Raw genomic sequence first — 21324 nt, 5'->3', positions numbered from 1 at the left:
GAACAACCCTTAATGAAACCACTGCAATAGATAAAATGCAGGAGAGCACAGTGATTGTGAAGAACAGCTAGAAACATTATTTTCTTATGTTTCCTGAAAATCAGAGTTCATGTACCATGTGTTGCTTACTCAGTGTGCAAGTGCTGGTAACACTGAGGCTGGTAGCACAGCTTTTAGGCAGGCATGGTGTTGTAAATAAGAGTTTAAAAAGATCAAATGTTAGCACTGTAAGAAGCATATATGACTATATGAGGGGAAAAACTTTGGGTAAATACTGCAGAACGTTTTTTCTGTCTTAAGAATGACAGTTTATTCATTTTAGTACATTTTTTGCCATCTTCTTAATAAAGTATTCTTTCACAGTCTGCTAAGTGCAATAATAATTAGGTATTTTTTTCTCCATGATTGCTGAGCTTTTTGTCAGCTACTATTCTTCATTTATTTTATTTATATATGGAGAGATTTTTTCCTGTATTTGAGTGATTGATATTAATTCACTGTATTGCTAATTGTTGCACCCTTAGTGAAGAAAACTAACAAGCTTTGTCAGTTCATTACTGCTTCTTTTGTTTTCTTTTGTATGATTAATACCCATTGTTGATACCAAGTTGCATTTCACTCAATTGTGGCTTAAAGACAAGAATGAGATTAATGGTAGGGAAATATAAATTATTCTCCAATTTTCAGGGCTGGTTGGTTTTAATGAATTGAGTTTCTTTACTAAATACATATTTGAATGATCACATTCCTCTATGTCATTGCTAGGAAGAAAGCAATGCCATTGCTTTTCACAGCATTTGCAAAAGGGAATGTGCTTATATCATTAGCTTCTTACTTGAGTAAAACATTTTTCAGCCTGCAGGATCTCAAATTGAGTAGGAACATGCCAAAAAAATGGACAGATCATTGCCCCCACCCTCCAGGTGACCAGGTTAGTTCCACTGCTTTAGCATCCATAACCATGTGTCTCTTGCATCTCTTGAAGCCTCACCAAAGAAATCCACAGTGGTTTCCACTTTTGAGGCAATACCTACAGGGGCCTGGCCATGCTCTTTCATATCCCTTTTATACAGACAGACACATGTTTCTTCAGATCTAGGATAATATGTTTGTGGCTTCAAGGCAAGGAGAAAAACCACAGTTCTGAGGTGGGACATTGATCTACAAAAAAACAGTATTTTCCTAAAAGAACTGAAAGGTTTTCAGCACTTGGTCTTCTCTTCTTGTCAATAGTCCACAGGAGAAAAAGGCATATGTATTTCTAAAAATGAGGGTGACTGTTCCCACATAACAAATAATGTGGACAAAATGGGTTTCCCAGAGCAGCAAGTTGATCTGCAATAGGCACAGGGAGTGCATTAGGAAGCTTTCTCTTCTACTGTTGGTCCCAGGCTCAATCATTTAGTTGGATGTGTTGCAGTTTTGTAAAGACATACAGGAGAGATATTACCCTCACTATGGGCACCAAGCTGCCCTCTTTCTCAGTTTTTAAAAAAGTATTCCTTTTTTTAATGGTGAAAATGGTTAGAAAAACATGAAAGTGTTCCTTACTGACGTCTTTTCCAGGGACCTGCTTTATTTTTTGTTAGAACCATTGTAATACTATCATTTGCAGACTGACATTGGTTTACATCACAGTTTGGATGATCTTCTCCAGTTGTATAATCACAGGCCTGCATGCAGAGTCTGTGGGTGGTTTTAAGATATTTTCTAGGCTTCTTTGTTTCAGGAGTTTGGTGTCCAAACATTATATGATTTGTTTATACTGATTTCATTGTGAAGGAAAGAATAAGCCTGATCTCCTCTTCTCTTTATTGTAACTTGATAGCATGTCAGTTATTTCAGGCATGGTTTCAGTTAGGTCTTATTTGTGCCTGAAGAATATTACTGTATAATTGGCATGGTTATGAGTGTATTTTCTCTGCTTCTGGTGGCAGCCTTAAAAAGCTAGTGTTTCCTTAGTGCTGTGACTGTATTGTTTATGTGACAGCTAAAGTATTAAATTTGCAGAGCTAACTGAGACTAGGCATAATGATTTAGTCTCTGCTGCAATTTAAGTTACATTAGTATTTCTGATTTTATTGTGTTTTGACTTTAAGTAAGTTAATTTTGCTCTAGCATGGCAGAGTAAGACTGCTCATTGCCTGATCTTGGGAACCCTCTCTATAGATTTTACATACATGAGCAAGCTTCTTGGAATGATTTGTATGAAGAGAGCTGGAGTAGTGAAGGATTATTATTAATTATCTTAATAAATAAAATCTTTTTTTTTAAGATTGAGCTGTATATTCATTAACAGTCCTTGTAGAAAAAGGGGCATAGACTTACTCAGGATACTTGGACTCTGCTCCTTCCACAGCCTTGAGGTATTCCTAATTATGTGTCACAGAAGACTGTCTAAATGCAAGTATAGCTATTTATCTACCTTCCTAGATAACCAGAGCCACTATATAACAAAAATTCAAAATACTCTGAATTGCACAGAGAAAGCATGAGAAGGAATATTATTGTATCCTGCTGCTTAGAGAAGCCACTGAAAAGCAGAAGTATTGCAGTTGCTGCTTTCATCACTTCTGAACTTAAAGTGTCAGTAAGGTAAAGAACAGACATCATTTTGGGAGCATGGGGTGATCCTCAGGATATCTCAATAGCTGCTGTGATCATTAGTGCATGGAGTCTTTCGCCAATAGGCTACGAATGTTACTTTTTCTGCAATAGCTGAATCTCCCCTATAATTGATCCTCAAGGTTAGATTGTCACCTAGGAGGTGGGATGTGTGATTTGTTGTCTTAAAACTTAAGAAATCCAAAATCTGGATCTCTTGTGCTCTGGACAAGTCTTTGAACATCTGTGCCACTGACAAAAAGGGGGGTCTCACCTCCACCCATTTCTCCAGTGGTGATCTCAGTGAAAACAGTGAGATCTGCTCAGGCCTGTTGAAAAGCTGGAAGTGCAAGATACCTTGAGGAGGGGGTAGTAGATCTACAGGTACTAGCTAACCAAGCTGCCAGGTCCTCTACCTGTGGTCCTAGCTTTGGAGCTGAACCCCAGAGAGGGGCAGTAATTCACCTCTGGGCTTGGAGTACCTCATTGCCTCATTGCCTGCTGGTAGCTCTGTACTCAGCATGTAGCTTTCTCAAGTCATTCTTCTGAGAAAGCTGGCTCTTTTCTTACACTGCATAAAGAAACTGAGTACTTAACTTTAGACCTTTGATTTTATTCCAGGGATGTGCTGTTTAAAACTTTGCTCTTACAGTTCCTAATACGTAAGCACCTGAATTCTTCATTGAATCTAACCCTGAGAGGTTGTTTTCTAGCCAGCAAGATTTTGAATAAGCTTTTTTTGACAGCTGTGGTTGGTGGATTTTAAAAATAGGTGATATGATGAAATGATTGAATAGCCGTTAGCAGATCTTCCAGACCAAAAGCCAGCTGTTCAGGAAAGTTGTTGGACATATATCTATATTTTTTGACTGTAACTGTAAATGGAGGAAAAGCAGATCCATGGTTGTAGGACACAGTTAATCAGAGTCAGGGAATGTGTAATCTGCATTGCTGAGCTGACAGTTGGAGAGACTGCTGAGTTTAAGCAGAGGGAGAGTGGTTCCTGCTTGTTAAGATCTCTTTTCAAGCACTTTTTGATCTACATAGTACCAGAGGTGTAACCTTCTTAGCAGAGAAGCATGGAGGAAGCATTCATGGTGCCTGATCCATCCTACTTCATTAGTACCCATTTCATCTTTCTGCCTGTACTGCAGTAGCAGCAGTGGCATTAACTCTTAAGTAGGAGTTAATGACTGTTGTAGAGCAAATCTGGGTGCACACAGCCAATTCCTACTTAACATGCAAACCATAGTAGAAGTTGAATCTGAGGGTAGATTTGGTCTTTCCATTGCAAGGAATAGAAAATATAGAATAGTCCAATAAAAAGTAGATCTGCCACTCCATAAAATGAACTGCAAAGTAGCTGGTACTGATTTTAAGTGAAGACTAATCCTTCACCTCAAGGTGAACCTTAAGAAATTGTGGAATTTTTGTGTAAATGGAAACACTGATCTAGGGGGGGTGTAAAAAGTATGTATTAAAAGTTTTCTGTAATGCAGTCATTTAAATTGATCACTGGAGCAATGAGACACTGAAGGCAGATGAGTTTTTCATTTCACCTTTAAGAAATACTGAAAATACCTTGGCAGGATTTTGAGGTAGAAGTAGAAACAATGAAGTAATAATACTGCTCCTGTATTGCAAAAAAGACAGGTTAAAATATTTTACTTAAAACAATCAAAGAAGAGATTGAAAATATTAATATAAGCTTGAAAAGGGACAGGAGGGACAGAAACTGTATAGCTTTCATGTGTTGCTATAAAAAGTGTTTTTTCTTTTCTCCTTGTATAATATAGGCAAACTTTAGGACACTTGAAAGGTATTCTCATACCTGAGATAGAAAGCTGAGTCCAAGCATAAGGCTCAACCTCTCCTCACCTGTACTAAAGGACCAGAAAAAACAGAACTTCCATTTAATCCATCAGATTCAGGAGCAACTTCCAGATATTGCCAGAATCCTCAGGTTGAACTAGTCATTTGGAATTTATATATCTAATCTAAAATTTTTGAAAATCTATGGAAGAATTGCTCATATTAAAAAGTAACCTTTTCAACAGCTGCCTTCTGTCAGAATATGTAGCACTTATCATACACTTCGCTTTCCCCAGAAAGTGGTTTTATTTTGTAGTTCACCTCTAATTCCAAACACTGGGAGCTGGGATTGCTAGATGCTTTGGGCCAGTGAGGAATGTATAGGAGCTTCACAGCAGGAGCAACAGACCTAGGTTAAAGATTCAGTGACCAGGAACAAATGTGCCTTTTATTTCATCTCCCAGCTGAAGTCCTAGATACAGTTTATTGGCTTTAAATTTTTCTCATTTAGTAGAAAAATCTAAGCTTAGCATTTCTTCTTAAGCACAGGCACTTTAAATGGGACATATATGGCTCTATAAATTAAGCTAGCACAGAAGTAGTCTTTGTTTAAAAGAGCTGGAAATTGTTTGACAGCTAACTATTAAATATTATCTAAAATACCTGGAATTTCCTCTGGAGAAGTGTATGCCTTTACTGAAAATGACAAAAATCAAATGTACACCAAAAGTGATGGAAGTATACTAGATGATGTCAAAGTCAGGAGCTAAGTGTATGTCTGAAATATACTGAGATTATGTGGTTCTCTAAGGTCACAGAGCAGATCACTGGCAGAGTCACTGTCTATTGAATGAAACGGAATTTTTAACCCACAGAACATGCCAAGCATTTAATTATAGTAGTTTACTTTAAAATGAACCAGAGACTTCTTGAGTTTTTCTCACACAAGAATGAACATGTATTAGTGTGCCACCCCAAGCATGGTTGTTAGGCCAGTGCTCATGTATGGATCTTGTCTGTTATATTTTGACTGGAGAGTGTATCCTGGACCTAGAAAACTTCTTCTCAAAACTGACATATTCTCATAAAAATATTTTGCTTCTTGACGGGGTATTTTTCTAAGAAAGAATACTGACCAGCTCTGCTAGCTTCTAGTTCAGTGTCCTATCCAGCTGACTATGTTCCCCTCCCAGCAAATATATATGAGTCCCTTTTTTGAGGAGTAGCAAGATCGGCAGCATCTTCATAACACTTCTGATGCAGTTTTCTCCTCAAATTTTGGGTCTTGACATAAAAAGGCTGGAATGAAGGATATGGTGTTGTGCATACCCAAGTGAAGGCAGGGAGCCAACAAAATGCTGTTGTAATTACAAGTGAACATTCTTGTATCATAAAACTGCAAAGAAAAAGCTATAAATCAGAGGCTGGCCTGGTGGTCCCTGGCAGCAAAGCACAGGAGATTTGAGCTCATTCCCTGAGCTAGCCAAGAGTGGGATCCTCACAGAGACAGCAGCTCATTCCAAAGGAAGGGCATTCCTCATGTCTCCTGAGTGATGGTCATGAAGTACTGAGTTTGGTGGGAGTCAGATTCAGCCTTCAGCCCTGCAGGGGTGATATTCTGAAAAGTGCTGGCCATTGTGGAAAATAAAGCAAGTTGAGAGCCAGATAAATTTTGTCTTCAAGAGCTCTTGTGCCTGTGTTCAGGAGCCTACTGCCCTCAGTGTTAGGCCTGTCCTATTGCCCTAATCCCATATTTGATCACTTATTGTTGTACTTGAGTATGTAAAACCATCCTTTAATCCAGGTATCTAGTTTGTTTCCCTCCACTCACTCATGACACCAAACTATGCTAAAACCTTTTTATGGGCATTAGAAAAATTAAGTAATACTATCCAAAATGTCTTTACTGAAGTTTCTGCCACCAATGAACATGGACTCAATCTTCATTTTTCCAATTTTCTTTCTGGTGTCCTATGAGGATGTAGTTCTTCAGAAGTCATTGATCTGTCTGGAGAATTTAACTGTTTCAAAAATAAGTAAATATTATTCAAAAATAAGTATTAAAGCTGTTGGTGTTGGGCTGTTTTCTGGAGACTTTCTTTAACACAAGCAGTGTGTGTGGGGATAGTTTCCTCCCTCTCTAAAAGATATGGCTCAAGCTGAACCCACGTTTATGAACAGTTCGGGTGGGGGTTATAATAAGAAGATCTTCTGTTATTAAAACAAAAATTAAAAAAAATCCTGAGAGTGTACAAGTGAATATAAGAAAACAAACTCCAAATCATCAGCTGCACAAACAGCACTTGCCTGGCAGTGGTAGTCAGCTACTAGGAATGCCCAGTTTCCTACCAGTTTGGTAAGAATTAATAAGTAACAGCACATCTGGGAACTCTTCTGTAATGAAACCACAATTTAATCTGCTACCCTGAGTATGGAGGAGGTAAAGGAGAGAGGGCAGAAATTCAGAGTCTTTCTTTGCCGAGTACATTATCTCCCTGTTGATAGTAGTAACGAGACCTAGAGAGTGTTTTCCAGAGTCAGCTCCTGCACTGGGTTAAGAGCTGCAATCCTGAAAGGTAAAGGGCTTTTTCCCAAACAGATGTGACCCCCTTCAACTCCGATAAACTTCCCGAAAAGATGAGGGAAATCTGTACTGCACAGGATGTGCTCAGCACATTAAGGGATTGAGTTAGTAATGTCCCTGATAATTGTGGATACCTCATTGTAGGAGTCAGTTTTTATTTAAATTTTTTTAATAGGAGTATACACATCTGTCTTTATACCCAGCAGCTTTTCTGGCCCACAAGAAGTCCTCTGTGAGTTTCCCCAACTGAGCTCAGTGGGATCTCTGTCAGCTGCAAGATTTATGTCATCTTTTTCAGTCCTGAGAACTGTTCCTTAAGCTTTTCACATCTGGATTTAATTGGAAAGACATTAAAAGACATTAAGTGTGCTGGAAAAGCATATTTTAGAGAAGATCTTTATAGACACTTCCATTAAAGGAGCTGATGGTTGTAGGTTAAAATGGGATGAGGACAAGCCATCAACAGTTAGCAAGGACAAAATTACATTACAAACTACTTCAGATCAGAAGTTGGGGCTGTAGCTCTCAGGCCTGCCTCAGATCTCACTTAAATCAACTTCAGTGAGGAGAAAAACCACTAGTTAATGCAGTGTAAAAATACTCAGAGATCAGCATAAAAAACTTTTGCCTTTTGGAAACGCTCAAATTTCTAATTACATACCACAGATGCTAAGTATAATGCTTTTACCTGTCAGTCTGGATTTGGTACTTTGTCAGATGTACATGCACACTTGTAAAATAAAACCTGGAGAATTAAGAGGGGGATTGGTTGTTAGGGTTCTGAGGGTGGAAGTAAACTTCTCCAAACACTGTTAAGAAGTCCACAGGAGTAGAGTTACCCAGAAGCAGCAATACAATACAATTTAGTATGTGGGCTTCATTACAGATGTTGTAATGCAAGAATCTACAGCCCTCTACTCTCCCATTGTTCCAATGTGCTGCTTGAGAATCCAGTGGCCACTTCTTTGCATTAAACATAATCTATTGCCTTTCTCTTCAAACCAAAGTTTCTTGTCATGTTTAGACTGATACACACTTAAAATATAAGGTAATGGTCTTGGTATGAGAGAAAAAACATTCTTCCATTATAAAACTGCTAAAACTGAGGAACTTGATATATAGGAAATTACTTCCATGTCTAAAGCAAGGGGTGTGATCTTTAGAAACAGAAACATATCAAGCTCTACAGAAAAAAAATTGTATCTTTGGAAAACATTGGTGGTGGGGAAACGCTTTCTAGAATATTAAAAAAAAACAAATTTCACCTGCCTGCTTCTCTTAAAAGGGAGTCTTTGTTAAGTCATGGCAAGTGTTTAACATTAATGTGATGATTATAGCTTTCTGGGCAATAGTGACAGAAATAAGACTTTTGAATTAAAATTGCATCTTCAGTGAAGACTTTTTAAATTTTTTTGCCATTAAATACCTTTTTTTCTGAATATCCCTCTATTCACCTTGAGCTATGATAAAATGCATGCAAACCAGTAAAACCAATGCTTGCTTTTATTGCCTATTCTTGGGCCAGCCCTCTATGTGCTCATACACTCTCTCTTTGCTTCAGTTTCCTCCTCTTTAAAACCAGGAATAATAAAACTACCTCTGGTGCCAACAGTAAAACTACCGTAGTGCCATTTCATTTCATGAAGAAAAATATATTTGCAAGTAGAGATGGAAAATACTTAAACATTAGTGAGTGTGTTTTACAGGTTCAATTTATTTCACATGGAAGAGTAACCAGGTTAAAGTAATATTGAGGAACACTTGATAGCTTGTTATATAGTAATTTTGGTGTCAGTCTTTGAGAATTCATGAAAATCTTTTAATGGCCATTTTTCTGACCACTTTGTACATTCAGTTGCTTAAGAAAACCACTTTAAAACCAAAATAGGTGGTTTTATCTTCTTTAAGATGTAGCTTGGTTTACAGCTTTTTTGTGATGTTAAGAACTCTGGCTACATCTACAGTACTAACAATATGGGTCAGGGCCCATTCCCTGCTGGAGAATGTCATGGTCTTAACCTTGTTTACATACTGCTACCTATGTAGTGAGAACTGTGGCAGAGATGTTAAAAAAAAAAATAAAAGAATGGAACTGTGGAGGTCAGACAGATGAGGAGGATTGTCTATTGAGGCATATTTCAGAAGTCACCATGAACTCTTACACAGCTGAGAACCTCAGTTCCTGTATTTAAAATTAGGAGGTCAAAACCTCGTGCAATACGGATAGGGTTAATGACAGTGGACTTGAGAATCTGTGGCAGTGGTGTGGAGAAATGCCTGTAAATAAATAATTAAATGCACCAAATTGTTCTGAGAACACAGCTGACAAGGATATTTTCCAGCCATCGGTGATGAAAGAGACAGTGATTCATGGCCTTTCTTCCCTGCTGGTGCAGGATTTTGCCTGAGGATATACATTCTCCTGTTTTCAGTTTTAGGTTTAAAGCCATGTTCCTTAAAATCTCCTATAATTTTTGTCTGCAGCTTCTCAACCATGCTTGAGTGTTGCCTCAGTTGTATGATTTAAACCTCTATCTACCATGCAATATTTGGCCTACTAAATGCTCTCATTTGGAAGCCTGTTATTATCAAAATCACCTGTATTGCTTAGGTGTTTACCTCCTTCTGAAAGTTAAAGTTGCTTTTGACTGACTACACAAAATCAGACACAAGATTAATGTGAAGATTAATTGCTGTCTGGTGAAATTCTGTTGTGTATATATAAAGTAAATTCTTGGAAATTTAATTTTAAAATAATTTTCTCCATGTTGATAAGTAAACTGTGGTGATGCTTTATTCTTTGTTCTTTATATTGTGACTACTAAAGAATACAGATGAAATCTGAAATTAGAAATAAAATTATTTTAAAAAGAACTTTTAGGTATCTAGACTAGAACCGGTAAAGACTGAAGAGTATACACTGAAAAGGTACTGAAATTATCTGACAAAAGACACCTGATTGGGACCTATTTTAACTGCTGATACTGTGGCTGAACTTCCATGTCTTGTGTTACTGTTAGAGGATGTAGACACACCTCAGCAGAACTGGCACTGAGCCTGAGAGCTCTTTTGAGATGTTCATGAAAAAGTGCCAAGTTACTGGTTTCCAGCATAGATTGCAAGGTAGGCAAACGTTAGCATTGTGGTAGCACTTGAAAATGTTGCTTCTTGCAGTTGAGAACATGCGAAGAGGGAAGAGTCTGAGAAGGTAGAGATTTAAGAACATTTCTTCTCTGAGTCCCATACAGATCTTTTAGCAATCCTTTTCTCTCTTATTCGCAACCATATGTTATAATTCATCTTAAACTTGGCAGCCAGGCTGGCCTCTCCACTCTGGATTAATCTCCTACATCAGCATTAAGCTCATTAAGTTTGGCATTCAGTATTATTTATCATATAGACTTCAAATGTAAGCACATTTTTACATTATTTTAAGAATTAGGTGCTTTTAAGCATGGTTTTCTCTCTTTGTGGCTAGAAATTCTTGTATCACCTTTAAAGCAATTGAACTGTCTCACCTCAGAGGATTGTGCAGCTCTTTCTTGGGCTTTGAGAGAATGCTTCGCCGTTCTTTTACTTCTGGAATTATTGTGTTGTCCCAAGAATGGTTGCTAGATTTCTGGTGTGGCTAAAAAACAAGCCATGCTTGGATGACTCAGGCAGTTCCTTTACTTAAAGAGAATGTTGAAGATCAAAACCTACAGAAAGAAAATTCCACATTGAAACATCTTTCACTCCACCCATTTCTTGAAATACTGAGAGGCCTGGAGGAATGAGGACACGTGTCTGATAAAACTACGTGGAAAAAAGATGACGTGCATGCCGTTGTTGATAGAAACTCTGGTTAATATATTGGAAGAATTGTTCAAGAACAGTTAATCCTTACTTTAGGATTAGCCCCAGAAAGCTGGCAATGTCAGGCTGTAGGTGGATTGTGTGTCATTTAAATGCTGGCTGCATGAGTTGCCTGGGGGTAGCATTAACTCTACATGGGACTTGTTCTAAGCTACATCTGTGAATCATCATTCTTTGTTTGAAGATACTGGGCTCCTTCTGTCCTCCATGCTCCTTCTCCTGACAGGTGCAATCAGAACCCTCAATAGTAGTGCCTATCAGGTGACTGAGCCTTTACGTGGATATTAATCAGTTTGGAAAATGCTATTTCCATGTAAACTACATGAGTTAATCAGATTATAACCCTACGCTTTTCATGGATATCATAAACTGTGTGAGGAAAGGGCTTAAAGTCCTTTCATAAAGGTTTACATCGTGCAGTGTGAAAAGCCTTTCTGAATTCAATTTTTAAACAGATGTTAACATTGGTTCATGTGAAATCTCATCAACTCGGGGAAATGGCACATTGTGAGCAAAGTGGTGAAAACTTAGCAGAAGTTACTGCTTCCCATGTTGTAAATTCATTTACAATAAGAGCTGTGAGGAAAAGGGATTAATTGGCATTACCTGTCATCTCGTTTTTGCTTAGCTCATATGTGACCAACCTGGTACATCCAAGAGAGTTAAATGGATATGCTAAGGAGTAAAATTTTAGCTATTTTAGCTTCTTTTAGAGAGCAGCATAGAAGAAAGGAACCTGAGGATTCTAGTGGACACAGGGATGACCATGAGCCAGCAATGTGCCCTTGTGGCCAAGAAGGCCAATGGCATCCTGGGGTACATTAGGAAGTGAGTGGTTTGTAGGTCAAGAGAGGTTCTCCTCTCTCTGCTCTGCCCTGGTGAGGCCACATCTGGAATATTGTGTCCAGTTCTGGGCCCTTCAGTTCCAGAAGGAGAGGGAACTGCTTGAGAGTTAAGCAGAGCCACAAAGTTGATTAAAGGAGAGGAAGATCTATGCGAAGTGCTCTAGGTGGCCCTGCTCTGGCAGGGGGGGTTGGACTAGATGATCTTTCGAGGTCCCTTCCAACCCCAAGGATTCTATGATTCTATGATTCTATGAAGAAGGGCTGAGGGATCTGGGTCTCTTTAGCTTGGAGGAGACTGAGGGGTGACCTCATTCATGTTTAAAAATGTGTAAAAAGTGAGTGTCAGAATGATGGAGCCAGGTTCTTCTCAGTGACAACCAAGGGGTAAGGGGTACAAGTTGTAGCATAGGAAGTTCTTTTTGAGCAAAAAAAAGTTTTGTGTGTTGTACACTACGTGATCCTGGTCTGGCAGGGCAGTTGGACTTGATCTTTCAAGGTCCCTTGCAACCCCTAAGATTCTCTGATTATGTAAGTCTACACAAGAAAGTATAGCTTCCCGTTGTATGTTTCTACATACATGCAGGTTTTGGATGTGGCCAGGCGGAAGCTTGGTCAAAATTTTCTTCATCAAGAGAAAGCAAAACCATTAAACAAGAACAATTTTAAATTCATAGAAATTTAAGTAGTTACTTAGGTTTGGGACACTTAAGTCCTTGAAATCACCCCTATAGCTGTGATATCGTTGGGTTTTTTTCAGCCTTTAAATGTGAAGTTTAAATCCACATAGATGAAAAAGTCATGAAGTGCATGTTATTAGTGATGCAAGCAGCTTTACTGCAGTGTTATTACACAGTTGCTGTTGCCTTTTGAGGTCTCCATTGTCAGGGAGAGGGGAAGACCCTCTCCCCTTTGGGCAGCATTTTTTCTTTTGGTTTAGAAAACAGATGAACATTGATTGTTTGTAAATCTATTTTCATTTTTATTCATGCATTGACTCTACTGTTGTCTACGCTGCTGGCTTGTGAGTGAAACTGAGGATTGGAGTTCGATCTGTCTGTCATTTTAACCCGGTGTGCAAGCATTTTCTCACGCCTAAACTCAGGCACAGCCCAAGACTTGTTCATGTAGAAAGCATGTGGCTACAGGCAATATGACCACAGTGAGTCATTTGACTCTGCAAACTCAACCTTGAACTAAGACCCAGCTACTAAAGACAGTAAAAGCTTGTCCTTCCTGACCTGCTCTGGATCCTGACTTAATTCAATTTTCCAGCATAACTGTTGTTGCCCCTAAATTTATGTCTTCAGGAAACACTGATCAAGGACAATCTGAATATGTTTTTTATGTACTTAGAGCACTGATGTTAGGGTATGTATCACCAGTAAACAATGTCAAGCAGTGCATTTATTACGTTTGTCTCAGACCTCCTTGGTGAAGTCAACTGGAAGGGCCAGGGAGAACAACAAACCTTTTCCCTTTTCGGTTTCATGGAATAATCTGAAAGGCAATATAGATTTAAGAGGAAAAACACAAACCACATACTGTGCTAAAACAAACATGTGAAAATTTTATCATGAGGATGTGATTTGTAAATGCACATGGGCCAGTGTAGTGCCTGTCTGCTGTTCTTGCTAAAAGAATGATCTAATGTTACTAGATTGTCATTATAAGACGCTTAATCCCCAGAGTGAGAAACAGGAAGAATATTCACAAGTTTCAATGCTATTTACTAATTGCCAATTGACTTGAGGAAAGCTAAAAAATGACTGGAAACATCCATCCCCATCCTGATACACACACATACTAATAATGGAGATGGCAGCCAAGACAAACAGCTAGCAGTGCGGTGCATCCTGTTGGCATCGTATTTTTGGCACTGTTGTAGCTACACAGAAAACAAGTGATACAAGAAATGTGTAAGGACATCTGTTCTGAAACCTATGGGGCTTCACTCACAAAACAGTTGTAAAACCTTCTGGGGGAAGAGAAAAATTTCTCTATATCTGTGCAGATGCTCTATTGTAAGAAAAATATCAATGGAAGGAAGTGTTGAGCCTTTAAAAAAAGGAAATTGTTCACCAGATTCACTGTCAAATGTTCCATTCTTTTCTTTCCTTCTCATTTAACCTAAGTTATCTGCTACTCACAAGTTATATTTAAGCCAAGTGGTGTAAATCTGTTGGGACTAATAGAACTGAGTCATTGATTCAATTAGCCTGGTGTCTCCTTGTAACTCTTCTTCTGTAGTTCTCTTCTGTAACTGCAGATTACTTGGGCTCTGTGTCACTCTGATGACTATTGAGTTCACAGCCTCTGGGCTACCAGCTTCCTTCCTGAATCCAGCATCTTCATGCCTGTCTGGGGGCATGCTGGGGAGAGAAGAAACATTAAGGACACCTATTAAAATTTGAAGTATTGTTTACTTACAGCCTTATCTCAGCTTTGCTGATCAGCTATGGGATAAAGACAAGAGACAGTTCTGAAGACACTCCAAGGCTCCCTCTAACATTCTACTGTCCTTCAGACACATCCCATGAGTGGACCTTTTAAAAAGAGAAGAAACTTTCTCAAAATTCAAATGTTATGAAAGTCAAGATATAAGTAGTTAGCCTTCCCCCATAGGTATCTTACGGAGATAGACATGTTTCCTTGAGAAAAAAAAAAATCAGATCTCGTATAAACCTGGAACATGTTAGGAAACTGGAACGTAAAGAGGAACTGGGAGGTAGAGGTGCTTGGGAGGACTTGGGGAAGGATAGTTTAGCTCTGGAATCTGGGAGCAGTGGGGGTACTGGGTGGAGAGCTTGTGGGAGCTGTAAAAAATTGGGGCCAGGAAAAGGAGAGATTTGTGGAGAAGCAGAGGTGATTGTGCTGTAAAAGTGGAAAGTCAGGAGAGGAAGACCAGGGCCTCTGGAGTGTCTTGGGAATGATGTGGTACTGAGGCAGAAGATGTGAGAAGCATCAGCTTTTGAAGACATCATTGGCTTCTAGAGGAGCAAAGGAAAGAAACCTTTCAATGAAGGATGGTGTTAAGAGCTGGCTTTTCAACAGCACTCCTGCAGACACCCTGACACCACTACTTGGAAGATCAAGGGTACAGGTACAGGGCAGCTTTCTGGCTGCTTCATGCCTCAGATACTTGGTTTCATAAATACAATAGATCTGAGATATTATCTTTTATATCACATTTCAGTTTGGGAAGGGCATGGGGTGGGATGGAGACATAAGACGGTACCACATTGCAAGCATCAGGATTTGGATGTTGTATTAGTATTAAGCATGGTCATCATTAAACATCTTCATTTTCTATGTTTCTTCTAATTGTTGCAAATATAATTCTTTGACACCCATCAAGTAATGATCTGTGCTTACAGGAAAAGAGTTTATAATTTTGTACTTACTGTACTCCTGCTGTTAGAAGAGAGGCCTTCATGCTATGTATCTATTGAGACAGTGACTAATATTCCTTCAGGAAGTTCCAAAGTAGTTTTTCTGGAAAGTAGTCCTGAAAGCTGCTCTGTAATTTATGTGGTATGACTTGCAACAATCAGTTATGTGAGTAAAACAGTAGTAAGTAACATGTACTCACATTCAGAGCAATTCTAGAAAGGAATTGGGAAGTTTGGGTTGGTCTAATTAATCTCTTGGTGATTTGGGGATTTCAGTGTCCACTGATCAAGATCAGACTGTTCTGTGTATCCCATGATCCACCTGTGATCTAATCTTGAATGAAACATTACTTGGCTCTACTTCTTACCAACTGTGATCAGGGCCTTTTCATCCAAGCCACTGTACAAACAAATAACCTGAACAAACAGTTCTTCTACAACAAGTTTACCATTCGCATACCAGACCAGGAAGCTAAGAATGGGTATAAAAGAGTAAACAAGGTGGGTTCAGGAACAGATGAAGTAGCAATAAAACTGTGTAGGAGGAGCAGATGTCTTTTGCTTCCTTCTTTTCTGGAAGTACCGCCTGGTAGTGAGTTTTGAACTAACATACATAAGAAAGGAAATCCTCATTGTTTTGCTAATGGGCATAAGGAAAAATTGATATGAGAAGACAGGAGAATCTCATATGACAGTCCCCACCTATTGAGTTGTCTGGTTCTTGTAGTTGCTATGACCAACTAAAGTTCAATACAATAGCAGTCCTGTGCAAGGAAGCACAGGAGCCCAAACCACTCCCCTTCCTCACATGATGAGCAGCAGTGCTTTCATTGTGATGGAAAGAACCCCTGAGAGAGAAGAGAGAAATTGTGATGAAGAAAGATGTAAAGTTACTGGAATAAATAAAGAAGTTGAGAGGAGAGTAGATGAAAACTCTAGTTGCCACTGCGAGAAATTATTTAGGTTGAACAAACAGTGATTTTGCTGTGCAGTCAAGATCCAGGATGGAAAGGCAGATGGTGAGTAGAGCTTCTAGGAGTGCAGAATGTACTTCTAAAACTACAAGGGACACTATGAGGTGATAGAGAAAGAGCTGTCATAAAAAAATGCAAATATATCAAAATGTCAAGAAAACCAGAATAAATGGGGAAAGGGAGTATTCATTCACTGGGGAACTCGAGGAGTGATAGAAGTGAAAGATTCTCTAATGGGAGAAGTTGTTACTGAGGTGAAGCTGAGACTCGGCCCTTGGACATAGAATGTACAAGGGATGAAAAGCAAGATGTGGGCAGAAGAGGTTTTAAGATGAAAGCAAAAACTATGTCAGTGGAAGGAAAGAAAGAACAAGTAGAGAACAAGAAGGAAAGAAAGAACAAGTAGATACAGGAGGTCCAAAATAAATGGTAGAGTGATAACAGTGACAGGCTGGGGCTTACCAAGACACTTTAAGAAATGCTTAGCTTTTCATTTGTTTAATGGGGGAAAAAACCCTAACAAACAAACATAAAACGTCACAGACTAGAAAGATTCCACCTTCATGCATTATAGGCAGGAATACCTTGTACAGCCTTCTGAAGCTTTAGGAGACAGTGGTGAGTATAGATAAATCTGGGATACGTGGCCTTTTATTTTAGGGCAACCTGGCAATTTTTGTGCTGTTATTCATCGCTCCAAAAATACACATTGTCTAATAATATGTAAGTTGTATAAACATACCTTTTAAGGGAAGGAACTGTTGAGAGAATCCAGGCAAAGAATTAGTATGAAAGCAAATCAAATGCTTCATTATAATGGCAACTGCTGTTCCAGACAGAATCCCTGCTTTCCCAGAGAAATGAAGGTAGAGATATAGATCCCTTCCATCCCAATTTTTAGGAAGAAAGCAACTTCCAGTTTTCTAACAGCAGTTGTTGCCTCAGTGTGAAGAGCCTGGAGGAGTCCCATCGGGCCTGCAGTCAGTTCCAGTGTTTGAGATGTTACCTTAGGTAACAGTGTTTGTGCAAAGTTACATTTCTTGTGATTTTTTGGTTGATTTTTTTTGGTGATTTTTTTTTTTGGTGATCAGTGCTGGCTGCTCTTAGGTGGGAGTGATTAAAGAAAAAAAAAATCAGTTCTGCAGTTCTGCTTTGCGTTTCACCTTCAAGACAGAACTGACCTGAGCTGTGTTATTGTGCTGAGTGTCCTTTCAAAGTCAGTCTCACGGTGTCTGAGGGGTTTGTAGCCAACCTTTGCTCAATTAATTACTTAAAAAATCATTTGTCTTTTACCGAAGCAGTTAGTGGGGGAGAGAAAAACAAGTCTGAGTCCTAAAGGAGGACTCAGGAAGAGGAGAAACTGGTCAGTAAAGAATGCACTTGTGCAGAAAAATGTCAGTTCAACATTGATCTCAAGATCTGTCCTTGGAGGGTCAGTATTGTCCTGCTGAACCTCTTCCTGTTGCTCACACCTTCTGCAGTCATCTCAGAGTTAGACCACGGGAGCTGCAGGAACCATGAGCTTTAGAAAAACACATGGGGAAGCTGGACAGACTTCACGGGCCAAAGACACAAGAATCCTAGAAGTATGTCATGTTCTTGATGCAGGTGATGAAGCTTGCATTAACACTCATGGAAGTCACTCACATACCCAGGAAGAAGAAGAAATCTTCAGACCCACACACAAGCACCTGGAGCTGTTCTGTTGCTTCTCTGTTAGCCCTGTAGCCTAAATGGCTTCAATGTAGAGGAAATTATTCTAAACCAGAATATCAAAATACACACGTTCCTCCACTTGGTGTTAATACAGTTGTGTCAGTGAGGTTTTTGACAGCTCATTTTTTCTTTAGGCAGCGTTAAGTGCCTTGAAACAGTTTTCAGAGCAAGGACTGGATCCAGTGGAAGGGGCTATGAAAATCGAAAATGGATCACATGAACAGTAAGTACCATTTAAATCCTCTGCATTTTAATGCCTGTGTGGCATGGGAGATAAGAAATGTTAATTAAGAGCTTAGCTGCCCTTTTAAACCTGTGCAGAAAAATTTCCTCTGGAATTTACATGCAGTTTTTGACAATTTGAGAGGATAAACAGGATTTCAGGTTTAGCATAACCAAAAATACTTACTAATGAACTACGAGATAGACAGTCCTCCTATGGAAATCCTAAAGAAAAGGATTTTCTTTTTATTGTGTGGATTCTGTGTAAGTAGCATAACATGATTTTTGTCAAATGCATTGTAGCACATGTAAATAAGGGTAGTTATCTGCCAATAAATCCTTATGTCCACAAGATGAAATTTACCCTAGAGAAATTAAAAGTAAGTTAGAATTTCTTTCAGGTCTTAAAAAACTCCTACATGGAATATTGGCTTTAAGTAGTAGACAAAAGAACCAGGTTTCACACTGGATTTACAATTTAAGAAAGTGAGATTGTGTGTCCACTTCAGATGTTTCTTTTCCAACTGCTGGTCTGTTTCTGTAAGAGGGTAGTCTTGTGTGACTAATAAATTAGAAAGTAATGGAATAAGAGAAAGAAGACTAAAAGTGGCATTTGGACTTTTTAATAGATACATTGTGGCTATTTATAAACTAACTCAATCAGAAAAATTTTTCCATATGATCTCATCAGCGTAGTATTTGAACATAAATATTGTTGTTTCACTTTAAAATGTTACCTTCCAGGGTGACCTTTGAATCTCATGTGCCATCTGCTAATAAACATGTCTTAAAGATGTGCAACCCTGGACCTCACCACTCTCGTTAATGTATTAATCTTTCAGACAAGTCAAGCATCTGGGAGAGAAAGCAGACAATAAACAGACTAACTCAGGCACCATTGCTCAGGACTGCAAGGATTCAAAGGCTGTCGTCTAGGAGCTTCCCAGCACCCACGGCTGCCACTGCATCCTTATAAACCTGTCAACACGCAATAGGGTGTATGTGTACAAGGAAATGAATGACTAATACCATTATTTGAGTCTTATGTGAAGACAACACTATTCTAACATGAGAGATAGTATACATGGTACTGTTTATTCAACTGCAGAAAAAAAATAAAATTGAACATTTCCCTTAGAACTCGAGATCAGAGCATAACTCAAATGGCCCGGAGGCAGAAGAAGTCTGATCATGTTACTGGAGGTTAAAATAACAACTAATTAACAAAAAAGTGTTAGGAAGAAAAGAAGGGAAACTTCAAAACTGATTAATACTGAGGAAGGCAAGTCGGCATTGGTTCAGTTATACAATTTTTTCGTAGTGTAGTTTTAAGTTCAGCTTACTGTTTTCTAAATAATGCTTGGATATTTTAAAATTAACCAATGACAGTGCTGTGAGAATTGTAGTGGTTGTCTTCATATATAGTCATACAGCTTACCTTTTTATGCAGACATTATGCATTCTTCATTCTATATGAATATGTATGACTTAAAGATGCACTACTCAGAGTTGTATGCAAACAGAAGTTTAAATCATGACAAGTATTTGCTTAACATGAACAGATGTTAGTTATGATCAGTCTCAATATACTCCAGGAAAAAAGCAGATATGGTATTTGATTTTCCTTGCCATATTCAATTAAAGAGGCGTCTTGCCTCCAAGCAACATTTTCCCCTTCGATTCTGCTCTCTGTTGTGTGAAGCACATCTACACCCCATTCTGTGTGTTGTATCAACCACCATTTGCATCAACTGAGTGTTTTTGATCTCTGCATTCGGACCAAGAGCAAAAGGTAGGACTGCAACCTTATCGAGCTGAGGATGGAAAACTTTTGATGTAAAGGAGTGGCAACAAAGACTGGCGGCTGCTCTGTACCAGCATATTTCTTTTAAGTGTGTGGCCAAATGCAGTAAAACCACATCAGTTCATGTGTACAATGACAGTGTCGTCTCTTTCTTTATCATTCACAGGTAGACAACTAAAAGAATGAAGTGAAAAACACAAACTAACCAATCACTGGCCATCATGCCAAAGCCAGGGTTCAACCTACCTTCCCCCATGCCTCCACTTTCTACAAACTTACTATGTTAGGCCAGTCATTCCAGCATTTTGGTAATATATTTCTCTAAAATAGAGGTATTTTATTTCATGTAAAACTCTTTCAATAAACCTGAAAATCTTCTATCAACTGCATAACAGTCACAACAATGTTGCACAAGATTTTAGCAGCATGTAAACCAGGGTTCACAGTGCAAGTGACTCATGCACAAAAGCAGACAAACAGCAATGTAAGGAAATGGTGTAAGGTACAATGGCACTGATTCACCTCTGGGACAGGCTTTCAGGGTAGCATGCATCATGCTCTTACAGAATCAGTGGTCACTAAACATTTGGAGGCCTTTTTTCTACTTCATGGTTCTCATGGGTATGATTCACTCTCCCCCCTCCCCTCAGCAGATGAGGAACCTTTGTAACAAAAGTTTGCCATTTTCTAAGGTTTGACTCCATAAAAGAATCAGGAACAATCTGAGTCTTTCAGTTCCCACAGAACTGGGAGATTTCCAGAGGCATTTGGCACCTGGCAGACTCAAGTTATTCAGAGAGCAGCAGACAAAAATGCTTAGCTCTTACACGCTATCTTTCTCAGGGATATGTTACCTGCCTAATTGGCAACCAGAGCAGAAATTCTGCTCCTTCACCTCAGCAGCCAGCTCAGAGAGCTCAGAAACAGACTCAGTCTTAGCAGTGCCTGCCAGTGGGCAGAATATAAATGACATTACTCTCCCCTTCCATGGAGAACAAGAACAAAAAGAAGAGGCAAGTCTACTCCTTGCCTATGACCCAGGGGCAAGAGGCTGAACTTGCTGGGGAGAATGTGACCAGGAGACAGGGAGTTTGGATGGGGCTTTGAGCAACCTGGTCTGGTGGGAGGTGTTGGAAGGAGATGATCTTTAAAGTCTCTTCCAACCCAATCTGCTCTAAGATTCTATGATATGGACTCCCTGGCATTAACAGCACCTCTGCTGTGTGTTCCCTGCCCAGTCACTACAGAGAAACCCGTTGTATTGGTTTGCTCAGCTCAAGGTACAGCTTGATCCTTGGTGCCATTTCCTAGGCACAGCCACAAAAATGTGCCCAGTAAACTTCAGATTAGTTACTTGGTTGAAAATTACCTCTGCACTAAGCACCAGGCTTCCTCCAGTGCATGTGGAGTAGAGCAATGTGATGATCATCTCACTCTAAATGAGCAAATTGCAACCAAATGCGTGCAGCCAGCTGTCTAGTTGCACCCAAGGTGGCTCATTCAGCCTCTCCAATTGAAA

General features: G+C 39.2%; 1 protein-coding gene across 2 annotated transcripts in view; it reads left to right on the top strand.

The window, feature by feature from the left end:
- STAU2 (staufen double-stranded RNA binding protein 2) overlaps nt 1-19943 on the top strand; it is a 160411-nt gene extending 140468 nt beyond the window's left edge. For both annotated transcript variants that reach the window (XM_030446074.1, XM_030446073.1), the window contains 2 exons: nt 17914-18002; nt 18844-19943. In XM_030446074.1, coding sequence (XP_030301934.1) covers nt 17914-18002; nt 18844-18937 — 183 coding nt within the window. In that variant the 3' untranslated portion in view covers nt 18938-19943. The remainder of the gene's footprint in view (nt 1-17913; nt 18003-18843) is intronic.
- Nucleotides 19944-21324: the final 1381 nt, after the last annotated feature.

Source organism: Calypte anna, chromosome 2, assembly GCF_003957555.1.
Source record: "Calypte anna isolate BGI_N300 chromosome 2, bCalAnn1_v1.p, whole genome shotgun sequence".
Lineage (NCBI taxonomy): Eukaryota > Metazoa > Chordata > Aves > Apodiformes > Trochilidae > Calypte > Calypte anna.
This window is presented reverse-complemented; position numbering and strand designations above follow the sequence as displayed.